At 37.4% G+C, this 13,103-nt stretch overlaps 1 protein-coding gene across 2 annotated transcripts; it reads left to right on the forward strand.

The window, feature by feature from the left end:
* Positions 1–397: 397 nt before the first annotated feature.
* LOC146501733 (uncharacterized) lies at positions 398–8,313 on the forward strand. Of its 2 annotated transcripts, none has more exons than XM_085133507.1 (7): positions 398–521; positions 2,432–2,821; positions 3,743–3,886; positions 3,979–4,980; positions 6,411–6,569; positions 6,982–7,077; positions 7,160–8,313. In XM_085133507.1, the coding sequence occupies exons 3-7, from the start codon at positions 3,884–3,886 to the stop codon at positions 7,478–7,480; spliced, it is 1,581 nt and encodes a 526-aa protein (XP_084989633.1). In that variant the 5' UTR covers positions 398–521; positions 2,432–2,821; positions 3,743–3,883; the 3' UTR covers positions 7,481–8,313. The 2 variants fall into 2 exon arrangements, with proteins under 2 accessions (XP_084989633.1, XP_084989634.1); XM_085133508.1 differs by having other exon boundaries at positions 402–1,260.
* Positions 8,314–13,103: the final 4,790 nt, after the last annotated feature.

The following is a 13,103-nucleotide window of genomic DNA, read 5'->3' on the forward strand; positions in this document are numbered from 1 at the left end:
GGAGAAATTTGCTCTCTCTTTCTAGTCCCTGTCAGTACTCTTGCTGCAGCATTTTGGATTAGCTGAAGGCTTTTTAGCGAGTTTTTTGGACATCCTGATAATAATGAATTGCAGTAGTCCAGCCTGGAAGTAATAAATGCATGAACTACACTGTAAAAAATCAAACTTGCAATTGTTGAGCTTACAGTTATTTCTTTCACAATTCAACAATAAAAGTTGAGTTGCCCCATAAACTCAAATACATTAAGGGTTTCAACTAATCCTTTAACGTTTTGGAGCAAAAGTTGGTCTCAGATGAAATTTATTGCTGGCAAAATGAATGAATTCAAGTTTTACATAAGTTGAAGCTGTTGGCGCCTTTCTGTGCCTGAGCACGCATGCGCATCTCATATTTTTGGATACTATGGGGTCTACTTTGCGCTTTTGCAAGGACTGAAAGCCACCTGGCCGTCTGCCTTAATGAGAACGTGAGGCTTTTTATACCAGGAGCTGGATAGATCGGTCATCTCAACTTTCTAAAGGCAAGTAATGTTTCTTTTATTATATCAGACAGTATATGTTTGAACAGTCTCAATTTGTCTTTTAGAAATATCACAACTGACGTTCTTTGTATTTTTCTGAAACTTAGCATAGCATTACTTTCTAGGCTAAGAAGCCTTGTGGGTTACGGGTATGTGTTTACTATATCATTTAAGATTCCATGTCACAAACTACGTGCCATGTCACAAAACAATGAAAATCCAACAAACATCGCTACTAAAGAGGCGCGCTCATATCTGACAAGCCTCCGCGACACCCCCTATGTGTATTTCATGAAGTGCAGTCTGTGGCCGCCATACCCCCCAACGAAACAAAATAGGCTGTCTCGCTCATGAGCAACGGCGGCAACCCCCCCCCCCCCCCCCCCCCCCCCCCGTTGCTAGTTAAAAATAACTTTGCATTAGAACTATGCATCCAGTAATGAAGCTGGAACAAAACTGATGAACAAGTGATTAGGACCGGCGACATATCGAGTTTCTAAATATATTGATATATTTTTATACGAGATATGAGATGTAACAATATCGTTTATATCGATATAGTCTATGTTACAATATAATTATACTTGTGGAGCCGCAAGTTTGCCTCTCTTTCGTCCACTTTTGTCTCTACTCAACGTTACTCCGCCTCGGCTCTCTCCTTCACTGACACAACTCCCCCTCCCCCATCGCTTCACCTGCAGGCAACAAGATGGACACGGCAGCTATCAAAGAGGAGCTGGTCGGTAAAAAGAAAACATTTGAAGGTTACTATTTTAGTGCTGTCAGCGTAAAGTTAATGCCATAACTGCATTAACGGGGCAAATCTCCGTTAACTAGTTGCTGCGGATTACCGCGTGCGTGGAGCTGGGCAGCTCTAACGAGCTAACCGGGCTAACGCCTTGACGCACGGCCTAAAATCATTTCGATTTTCTCAAAAATCGACAGTGCGCCTTATGTATGAATTCTGGTTGTGCTTACTGACCGCGAACCAATTTTATGTGGTACACAGCTTAAAAAAATCAGTCAAAAATGTTTTGGTACAACTTTCCTAAGCTATAAAGCTGCACTGCTTGATTGATTGTTGGATTATTACGGCTACCGAGGAGCCTGGCAGAGTGATACTACTCTGCTTCAACGTAATATTACCGTATTATGTGTATAAGGACTATAAATGCCACCTGTAAGAGACACGGTGACAAAGAGGATTTCAAACTTCAGGCTGTCAGTCACGCAGTAGAACTTGGAAACAGAGCAGCTGCGAAATCTGTCTTTGTTATTATGCTCAGCATCTTTTAGTTTACATTTTGACTGCACAATTGTGAGCTTTTTGTTATGCACAAAACATTGTTTTGGTTTATTTATGGAGCATCATTAATAAATGCACTGATAATTTAAACAGATGCTTCAGGAGTTTTATCCAAATATTTGTCATTCTAAGTTGTAAAACCAATCACACAAAAGTATCCTTGGCATACATAATACATCCCAGTACACTGTTGGTGCATTCCATGTAGTCAAAGGAGCTTGCAAAGAAAAGCGTCTGGACTTCTTTAAGTTACTTGAAGACGTTTCACCTCTCATCCGAGAAGCTTCTTCAGTTCTAAGGTCCAGGACTAAGAAGTCCAGACGCTTTTCTTTGCAAGCTCCTTTGACTACGATGACCTGGATGACTGAGAACCTTCACAGACATATTCCATGTAGAATACAATTTGTTAATAATAAATTAAACATTTAATTAATTAAACATTTAACGTAATGTATATCTTGTAAATTATTTGTTTTACACTATTTTACAAGGCAGAATCAGCTCACTTTAGTGAAAACAATTAGGACAGGAGAAAAAAATTCTTAAGTAATGTCAGGAAGCTGGTACTTTATTTTAAAACTAACTGCTATTTTTATTTATTTAGAGAATTAAAAGCCAACTCCAGACCACTCCTTGTCCTGATTTGTGAGGGACTGACGAAGAGTTGGTAAGGAGAGGAATCAGAACAGGAGTGCCTCCCCCTGCCCCCAAACACGTAATCAGGTAATGTAACTTTGGTAATTTGAGATTAATTCAGGTTTCTTTTGAATTGTTGACACTGTCCTCTCCTCTCTTCTCATTATAGTTTTTGTATGCAGTGCCAGTTCTGCTCTTTTGTCTGTTCAAGCCAAGAAGTACTCTTAAGACATCACCAGCTACAACATAGAAGAGGATTTCATTTGCCCTGTGTTTACAGTGACTGCGTCTGTTCGTTTAGGACACGAGGGGCATTGAAGTCTCACCTCAGCAGATCACACAACAGGGCTAAGAAAAGGCAGGAGATCTCAACATTTTTTTTGTGATTTTTGTGAATTTAAAGAACTGTTCACAGCATACATTTATTTCACATATTTTAAGGCACTTAAAAAACCATCAGACTGTATCCTGTCCTTTCCAAAAATGTGACTATGTTACCAACAATTTATCAACCCTTACGTCACACACAAGCAGAAAGCACAAAAACTCAAAAGATACAGAGACATTATCAAGTGGTTCAGGTGTAGCAGCAAGTGATAAAGAGGACAATGAGTTTGTAGATTACCAATGTCTTGAACATAAAATAGCTAGACTTTTTCTATGCATGCAAATATTGTTACATGTTTCTAAAAGTGCTTTGCGGGGAATTATTGAGGAAATTAGTGACATTTTAAAATTTTCATTTCAAAGAATCAAAGAGGTGCTTGCTGAACAGAACATTGAGGCAGATGATAATGTAATTAAAAATATAAATGATGCACTTTTCAAAACCAACCCATTAATTATCTCAACAGAACCAAAAGGTGCATTATCTACTGATTACAAGAGAACTATTTATTTCAAGAATAATTTTCATGTAATTGAGCCTAAAGAGTACACCTACAAAGCGAGAACTAGAAATACATTTGTTTATGTCTCAGTAAACCAGGTCTTGGAGAACTTATTGAAAGAGAAAAGTTTCTTTGAAAAGTTAGCATTTGATAAAGAAATTAGTGAAGGTTACAGATCATTTAGAGATGGGCAGTATTTCAAAAACAACAAGCTTTTAGGATTGCAAGATACTTGCATTAGTTTAGCTTTGTATTTTGACGACTTTGAAATATGCAACCCTTTAGGAACATCTCGAAAAATTCATAAAATAACTGCAATAAATAACTGACTCTGGGAAAGTGTCATTTGTTGCTACAAAGCTCTCCTCTTGGTTTATGGAACATTACAGATCATATCAGCTTGACAGCAGCTACAAAGATCTGGAAATACTTGACCCAGAAGATTTGAATGATTACCACCCTTTAGCTGAATACTGCGTAGCTGGACAACTGATGGTGACACCTGTTACGTGCCTCCTGCATTGAAAGTGATGGTATGTATTATTCTTAAATAGTTTTCAGTTGATTACTTTGAATTCGTTAATTATTTAGACTTGCGCCCTTTTTTTTTGGTTTGTCTTCACAGGCACTGTTACTGCAAGTCCACGTCAGTCCAAAACTTATCAGAAAAATCCAACTGTCCACTGTTCCAGAATCTGTGAAGCAGCTTCAAGATGAACTACAAGCAAAGCTTGGACTTGAAGGTGACTTTGCAATACAATATGAAGACCCAGATTTTGGGAACGCACTTTGCAACCTGATGGATATTAATGAGCTACCTGCTGGACGGGCAGTGTTGCACCTCATTTGGGAGGAAAATGCATCAGCCTCGCCACCACAGACTCCATCTGATCATAGCGCTATCTCATCTATTGATACAGCCAGTGTGAGTTCAGCATCTTCTTTCAGCCCATCCTCATCCACCCAGACCTACATGCGTAGCACTTCACAGTGGCCAAATCCATTTCCTATCCCAACCTTTTCCTATGATGTAGCGTTAAAACTTTGCAAGGGCAATGAGGTATATGAGAAAGCAGGGGCAAATTTAAGTGTAACAAGAGACATCAAGATGGAAATTCTAGACAAGCTGGCACAAGAAATGTTTGCAATCAAAGCCTACCCTGACAAGAATGAAATAACATCTGTTGCACAGGAGCTAGTTTCCAAACATCCCTGCCTCAAAGAGCCTGGCAGTGGCACAGGATATGATGGTTGGGCAACAAGCATTAAGTTCAAGCTTGGCAACTACCGTTCCAAGCTAAGTCAAGCTGGATGTAGTGAAGTTGCAGTCAATCGAAAAAGAAAAGGGGAAGAAGATGACAGTGGCTCAAATAGATTTTCCTTAAAGAAACCAAAGCGAGGTGAAGTCAACTTTATCCCTGATGTCCCAGAAAACTACAATGATGAGTCTCTTGAAAATGAAAGATGCATTTTGGAAGATGAAATGAAGAAGAGGGATAAGAACATGGCACTCATCACCCAAAAGATGGACATCACATTCTCTCTCAGGAGGAAAGAAGTTGTGGAGATGCAGCCCTTGGTCAAGGAAATGCAGCTCAGATGGCCAGCTCTCTTCTTGAAAGAACAGGTAAGATAATCTCTTAAATATTTAAAGGAAAACTTCCGTTTTTTTTGTTTGTTTTTTTTCAGTGTGGTCTTATTTCTAGAATGGAAAACGTTGATTTATTCACCCAGACAAATTTCAAGGCATTTGGAGTTGTTAGAAAGAAATTTTAATCCCAATGTTACGAGTTAGTCGTTTTGCAGGAGAGAGCTGAGCCACGGTTATGGGGAAAGGATTCACTGAGACAACTAAGAAATGCCTGAATTAAGCCAAAAACCACTCTGGAGGGTTTTTAATTTAAGGAAACCACTTTAAAATGTGTTTAAAAGCTCCAAAAAGTTGATTTTTACATGATATAGGACCTTTAAAATTTCTTCTGAACAACTCCAAATGCCTTGAAACTTGTCTGGGTGAGTAAATGAACGTGAGCTCCATTTCTTGTGCCCTTGAGAAGCATCTGTTTGTATCACTCCAATATCTTGTAGAAAAGGTTGAAGGCTACCGTTGAGCTAACAATGCTAATGGTAAAATATAAAAAAATAGTTGGCTCTAAAAATATGAAGCTAATTTTGGTATTACCAACAACTCTATTGAAGTGAAATCTATTTACTTGTCAACTTACTGTGTATAATAACGGATTGCTTTTATTTTCCTCTTCTCTGGGCACCCAAAGCGCTTTACAATTCCACTACTCACTCACTCTCACATTAACACATCGGTGCAGGGAAACCACAGTTGTAGCCACAGCTGCCCTGGGGCAGACTGACAGAAGCGACGCTGCCATATCGCGCCATTGGCCCCTCTGGCCAACACCAGTAAGCGGTAGGGTAAAGGGTCTTGCCCAAGGACACAACGACCAGGACAGAGAGAGCTGGGGGATAGAACCAGCATCCTTCCGGTTACAGATGAGCTTCCCAACCCCCTGAACCACGGTCACTGCAATGAGTTGTCTTCACTGGGCATCTAAAATCTTTTGGTGGTGACCCTTAGCAGGCAACAGCCATGAAACTCACAGAACAGGATTGAGAAAGTCACTTGCATGTTATGAAAGTATCCAAATTTGACCACAGGATGTTATTCTTACTTCATTCTTACATAACTATAAAATTAATAAAATTTTTGCATTGAATTTAAAATACTATTTATTTATTTTCTGCAATGCATCCTGTAACAATTGAAACCATTATTTTGTCTTATCAACATTTGATTAGGTATTCTATAGACTTACTGTAAAATCTGCCGATCAGATTTTTCTTCTTTTTTTTTTTTTTTAAATGCGTCAGTTATAATTTGTACCACCACTAAATCCAATCAAGGCCTGACCAATAGATCAACCGAGACTAACTAAATGTTTTGAAATTAAGCTGTTTAACCAAATTTGAAAACAATGTGATTTTTATATAATGTACCTTTTAAAAGTTTTCTTCTATATTTTTTTTTTTGTTGCTTTGTAGATTTGTGCGGAATTCTCACGCATTACCACCAAGGATCTTATGGTTACCTTCATGACTGCCCTCGACACTTACTCACTTCGGCTGATTAAGCTGTATCGAATTAGAAAAGCTGCTTTCCGCAATGACATGGATTCCCTGTTGCAGAAGTTTGATGAACAGGTAATATATAAAATGTATTTGTGTCTGGTTTATGAGGAACCTAAAGTTCCCACTGTAACAAAAGATACTTTATTAAATATTTACTAAATTGATGTAAAAAAAATTTCAAAAAGTGTGTCCTGAATAGGATTATAAGCTAACAAGCAGCGCTGTGTGTTTGGCAGATGGCAGGTCATGACAGACAGTTCAATTCTCATCCCACTCATGGCACTTTGTTATAAATGTTGTAATAAGTGTGCTACATTTGTTGCACATCAAAATTACTTAAAAAACCCTGACAAAACCATGAGCAATTATCTGGAATATCTTATTTCTTAAGGCTGTATTTTTAGCAACAACACTTACTGTGTTTTAAAAACAAAATGGTAGGTTTATAAATGAGACTGAGTCTTATTTGATTTCCTTGTTTTAGGTCTCAAACATAGTCCAGCATCGACGAACCATCAGTTTGGAAGGGTTACCGATATTTGTTCGCGACGACGAGACCAAACTCTTCTTAACATGTCTGGTGAGCATGCAAATCTACTCAATCTTCAGTTTTGGTTTTCAGAGACTTGTATGTACTGTTTTTTTTTTTTTATTTTGCATAGGATACAGATCCAGTTGAGAGGGCAACCCGAGGTGTTACGGTGGGCATCCTCACTGTTCTGGAGGACTACGTGGGACCCAACTTGCAGTCCACAGTGGTCAACACTGCCATTGTTTTGGAAGAGGACATTATTCTTGATGATCTGCCAGACCTTCCCACTGCCTTTGCCTACCTGTTTGGCCTACTTTATGGGCTCAACATGGAGTTTCCCAAAGAACTCAAGTACACATTTGAAGCTGTGCAACACATTTTTATGGAGTTGACATCTACCTGTTCCCAGAGGGTTAGAAGCTTCAAAAGCAAGCTCTTAACCAAAGTCTAACCTATTTGACAACATGTTAAACTCAAATGCAACTTGTGTCAAACAGAATGCAGCAATTTGTTTTGATTTACAGTTTTTGGGTTTTGTGGTAAGTTGCTCTGAAAAAGGTTAATTTCTGGCTTTAAGAAAACGGTAAGGTGCAGAAAGTTCTGAATCAATCTCTTCTGTTCTAACTTTACTTAATGTAGCTTGCATGACTGACTGCAGATTTCATGTATAACAAGTTTTTAAAAAATGTTGAAAGTGTTTATTCTAACTTGAACTGTTTTAAACATTTTTTTATAATCTGGTTTTAGGTACATTTGTACTAGTTTTATAACAAATGTGGCGCAATACTGAAATTTGTGTTGATACCATTACTATTAAAAGACAAGTGGTGGAAAAATTTGTTTGAAAGTTGTTTGCTGTATGGAAACCAGATAGAAGTTGTTCACATCCTGCCATCTGATGTTTTGAATCTGTTTGTTAGTGACTATATCAAGATAGGTTTGATATTCTGCCTGACAATACCACACCTTTAAGTTGAATGAGTAACATTTGTTACAAAAATTTGACTTTTTTGTGTTTTTGGAAGGACTTTATTTGTGGCTGAATGTTGTCAGTATGTTAAAAATGGCTGATCTCAAAAGTCAACATTGTCAGTGGTGCAGTTGTGTTTGAACACAAAGTTATTTGAAAGTCAACTCTGTAAACATTCATTGGTACAACAGGGAGCACCTCATGGAAACTATAAAAGATACTTTTTCTAAACTTTAGGAAATCGATTGGCAAAACAAACAAAAAAATGTTGTGTAAACTTTAGGAAATACGTTGCCAAAACTAAAACTAATACCTTGTGTAAACTTTACAAAATACGTTGTCAAAACTAAAACTAATACCTTGTGTAAACTTTAGGAAATACGTTGCCAAAACAATAAAATATGAGTTAAGAAAAAGAACAATTATTAATTTTGTAAACACAAAAACATTAGTTGAAGCAACTTTGCTCCTAAACTTGAAATTATAAGTTATCCATCAGAACCTAAAAACATAAATGCAGTGGGTTGCCTTGAGTTTTTAAGTTTTCGCAACGTTTTTTTTTTTACAGTGTAGTTTTTCAGCATTACTTTGAGACAGGATAATTCTAATTTTACAGATGTTGCGCAAATGGAAGAACGCAGTCATACATATTTGTTTAATATGTGCGTTGAAGGACATATCCTGGTCAAAAATGACTCCAAGGTTCCTCACAGCGTTACTGGAGGCCAAGGTAATGCCATCCAGAGTAAGAATCTGGTTAGATACCATATTTCTAAGATTTTCAAGGCCGAGTACAATAACCTCAGTTTTATCTGAATTAAGAAGCAGAAAGTTAGCGGCCATCCAGGTCTTTATGTCTTTAAGACATTCCTGCAGTTTAACTAATTGGTGTGTGTTATCTGGCTTCATGGATAGATAGAGCTGGGTGTCATCTGCATAGCAGTGAAAATTTATGCTATGTCTTCTAATGATGCTGCCTAAGGGAAGCATGTATAATGTAAACAGAATTGGTCCTAGCACTGAACCCTGTGGAACTCCATAATTAACCTCAGTGTGTGAAGAGGACTCTCCATTTACATGTACAAATTGGAGTCTATTAGATAGATATGATACAAACCACTGCAGTGCAGTACCTGTAATACCTACAGCGTGCTCTAATCGCTCTAATAGGATATTATGGTCGACAGTATCGAACGCTGCACTAAGGTCTAGCAGGACAAGCACAGACATGAGTCCACTGTCAGAGGCCATAAGAAGATCATTTGTAACCTTCACTAAAGCTGTTTCTGTGCTGTGATGAGCTCTGAAACCTGACTGAAACTCTTCAAATAAATCATTCCTCTGCAGATGATCTGTTATCTGTTTGACAACTACTCTTTCAAGGATTTTTGATATGAAAGGAAGGTTGGAGATTGGCCTATAATTAGCTAAGACTGCTGGGTCTAGAGATGGCTTTTTGAGTAAAGGTTTAACTACAGCCAGCTTGAAGGCCTGTGGTACATAGCCGATTATTAGAGATAGGCTGATCGTATTTAAGATCGAAGAATTAATTAATGGCAGGACTTCTTTGAGCAGTTTTGTAGGAATGGGGTCTAAAAGACATATATTCTAACTATATGTGCTAAAGTACTGAGCCAGCTCTTATTTCTTTTTAGTTTTCTTCTAAGGAGCCAGACATTCTTGTAACTTTTTAAAGTGGTCTTGAACAATAGTTCTCCAGGCTTTCTGAAGGTCTTTTGGCATTTTTTCATTGTACATTTTTACAGGAATATGTTTTGTTTCTTAAGCTACTTATGACTTATTCGAGCATTAAAAAAAGCACCCAATTTAAGGCATGAGCCACTATTTGTGTCTACACATAACATAAAACTTAGCTTTAAATTTGGATTTTAAATTGTATATTTAGCCACTTGTCTATAGAGATGCATCTAACCCTTTAGCTGAAGGGTTGTGTTCACTGAAGCCTCATCAGAAATTGTCTCAGTGTCAAGAAGTCATTCTTAAGGAAGGAAAACAGGTAGAAAAGGCTGAGGTATGCCAAACTACACAAGAACTGGATCGAAAAATCAGTGACAACAGGTCTTCCACAGTAAGTCCACAGCCATGCGCAAAAGATTGTGAAGACTTTGTCCTGGAACAAAAGGCAGACAACATCCAAAGAAGAGCTTTGGAATGTCCTTCAAGAAGCCTGCAGGACTACTCCTGAAGAGTACTTAGAGAAATTGCAAGAAAGGTTGCCTAAGAGAGTTCCTTTATGTCACAAGTTTCAATCAATTGTGCAATATAGTTCCCATTTTCTTTTATGAGGAAATTAGGGGTGGCTAAGACTGTTAAACAGTATTGTAAATTATTTAATGACTTTTAAAAATGTTTAGAATGCAGTAAATTCCTGCAGATTAAAAATTTAAATGCTGGTTAAGAATTTTTTTCAGGTATTCTTTAAAGGGAGAGTTTAACCTAAACTCTAATTTCTCTTTTTTTCCCCTATGTGCTGTTTCTCCATGTAGATTTTTTTTGCTATCACCTGGAAGGATAAACCTCCATTCCCTTGAAAATAATGCAACTAAATGGCACTGTGAGACAAATGGAAAATACATTTAAAAAAAAAAAAAGAAATGCGCAACTAAAATTACAGTTTTACCTAATTTCATATAATCAGCCTGAGCCTTTCTGCACAGGTGTGATTTATTTTGCTCCGGAGTTTTAAAAAAAAATCTGTGCTTTAAAGTCCACAAGGCAAGTGCCATTTAGTTCCAGCATATCCAAGAGCAGTCGTATAAATCTAGATGTGATATTTTCAAAATGTATTCATTATTTGTTTCAAAACTATCGGGACAATTAGAGCTATGATCAAGAGGAAAATTATATAAGAGAACTGCCCCTTTAAAGTTATGTCATGTTATGTTTCAAGCTTACCGTATTTTCCGCACTATAAGGCGCACTTAAAATCCTTTAATTTTCTTAAAAATCGTCAGTGCGCCTTTTAATCCGATGCACCTTATGTATCAATTCTGGTTGTGCTTACTGACCTCGAGCCAATTTTATGTGGTACAGGTGCTCAGAAATCTGTCAAAAAATGTTTTAGTACAACTTTGGTAAGCTAAGAAGCCACACCGATTGATGGATTACGGCTATCGTAGTTAGGAGCCTTGCGGAGTAATCTGGGTCCAAAACTCCATCTGCTTCAGGTCCCAAAGTCAAACGAACACTGGGGGATCACCGAGAGTTAAAAACTGTCCAAATTCTTTCATCTTTGATAAAATGATGAGTGTTGTTGCTCTACCAGGTGTAACAATTAAGTTTAACATCCAGGCATCCATGAAAACAGGATTTATTCAATTTAACAGAGTTAGAAGTTAGCAGGAAGTTAGCTCGCTAGTTTTCACCTAAACATGATATAGCATGTTCTGACTGAGAGATTTCTGAAAAAATTAAAACGTACAGCTCTGCTATCACTTCCAACATAAATGAAGACAGAAGACTAAACAGCAGTGACTTTTGTAGGGTTACTGAAGTTGGACTAGCTGGTATATAATGACGGCTACGCGATCGCTAGCAACACAGCTATGTTAGCATAACAAACACACTGAAGCTGGAGGATGAACGCTAACTTTTTTCCACTCAATAAAAGCTAACGTGAGGGTTCCCAAATGTTAGGGACAAATCCAATTGCATGACAGGATGCTGTAAACGGACCAAACTTCAGTTAGGAGAACAACTGAGATAATCCATCCACAATACGAGGTTAGTCATATAGTAATATACTGCAACAACATGGGAATAGAGCAGCTGCGAGAGAGTTCAACAGTAATAAATCAAAGTTAGGGAAGTGGAGGAAACAAAAACAATGAGCTAAAGTTTGAGTAAAGTTTGACTTATCTGACTGTTTTGTTTCGCTTAATGCCCCTTATAATCCGATGCGCCTTATGGTCCAAAAAATACGGTATTTGGTAAGAATAAGTTTATTAATTTCAATCATACATGATAATAAAACATAGGAATCCAACTACTACCAATAAATACACAGAGTCTCTAACATACAGCTTATAAAACAAAATAAGCAAATAAAAACAGAGTTATATGCCTCACTAAGCATGAAAGAAAGTGCAAAAAATGTATTGTGGTTTTTAGATGAAGTTCATGTTGTTGACTTAATTCCATTCTCTTCCTGCCAGGCTCAGGAATGAGAGTCCACTTTTTTATTATTTGGCAAGGTAATAAGTTAAATTCAAATTTCTGTTTTTCTCAAACTGCATAGCACAACAGAGAGGTAAAAAGAAGAGAAAACGGGCCTGAAATGGATGACAAAAGCATGACTCGTGACATGTGAACTCCGGTTTTCTTTGGACCTTTTGTTACTAGGATACTTCATTTTTTGTATGTATCATACCAGTTTCATCAGTAATACCTATGTCTGAATAACTGAGCATGTTCTACTATAATAATAATAATAATAATAATAATAATAATAATAGTGATAATAACTTAGATTTGTATAGGGCCTTTCAAGAAACACAAGGACGCTTTACAAAAGAGTATAAGTAAACAAAATATATGAATAAACAAAACTGCGTATCATTAAATCTCATTGAAATTTAGTTATTGCTTACTATATGTTTCAATGCTTGTGAGAGCAAGACAGCAAAACAAGCTTTCTTCTGTTTCAACTCTGAAAAACTTAAGTGCAGGCCCAGGGTAGTTCTGATTTTCCTTACATGTTCTTGAAGGCACACATGGGATGGAAATAGTTGAATTTATGTATGTTGGAAGCTACGTGTAGGGATAAGCAAAGAGTGAAACTTCAGCCTGGGATGTTACCGGTTCTTTGATGGAGCCAGAATTCCAGGAGACTCTAGTAATACTGGGATAAGGCTGTGTCATCCCTGTCACTCACCTGGATTTATCAGCAGGAAATCTCGAAATGAGACGGCATTCCTGTCCCCTTCAGGAGCTCAGACAAGCTGAAAAGCAGACAAAGAGGGCCACAGTCGCAGATGAGATGTGACTTGACACTGTGCAGACTACCCTCTCACACTTTGTCAAAATATATATAATCTTTCAAGATATGTTTTGTATGACTTTAAACAAACCACAGAGAGATTTT

The sequence above is a fragment of the Neolamprologus multifasciatus genome, chromosome 15, assembly GCF_963576455.1.
Source record: "Neolamprologus multifasciatus chromosome 15, fNeoMul1.2, whole genome shotgun sequence".
Classification (NCBI taxonomy): Eukaryota; Metazoa; Chordata; class Actinopteri; order Cichliformes; family Cichlidae; genus Neolamprologus; species Neolamprologus multifasciatus.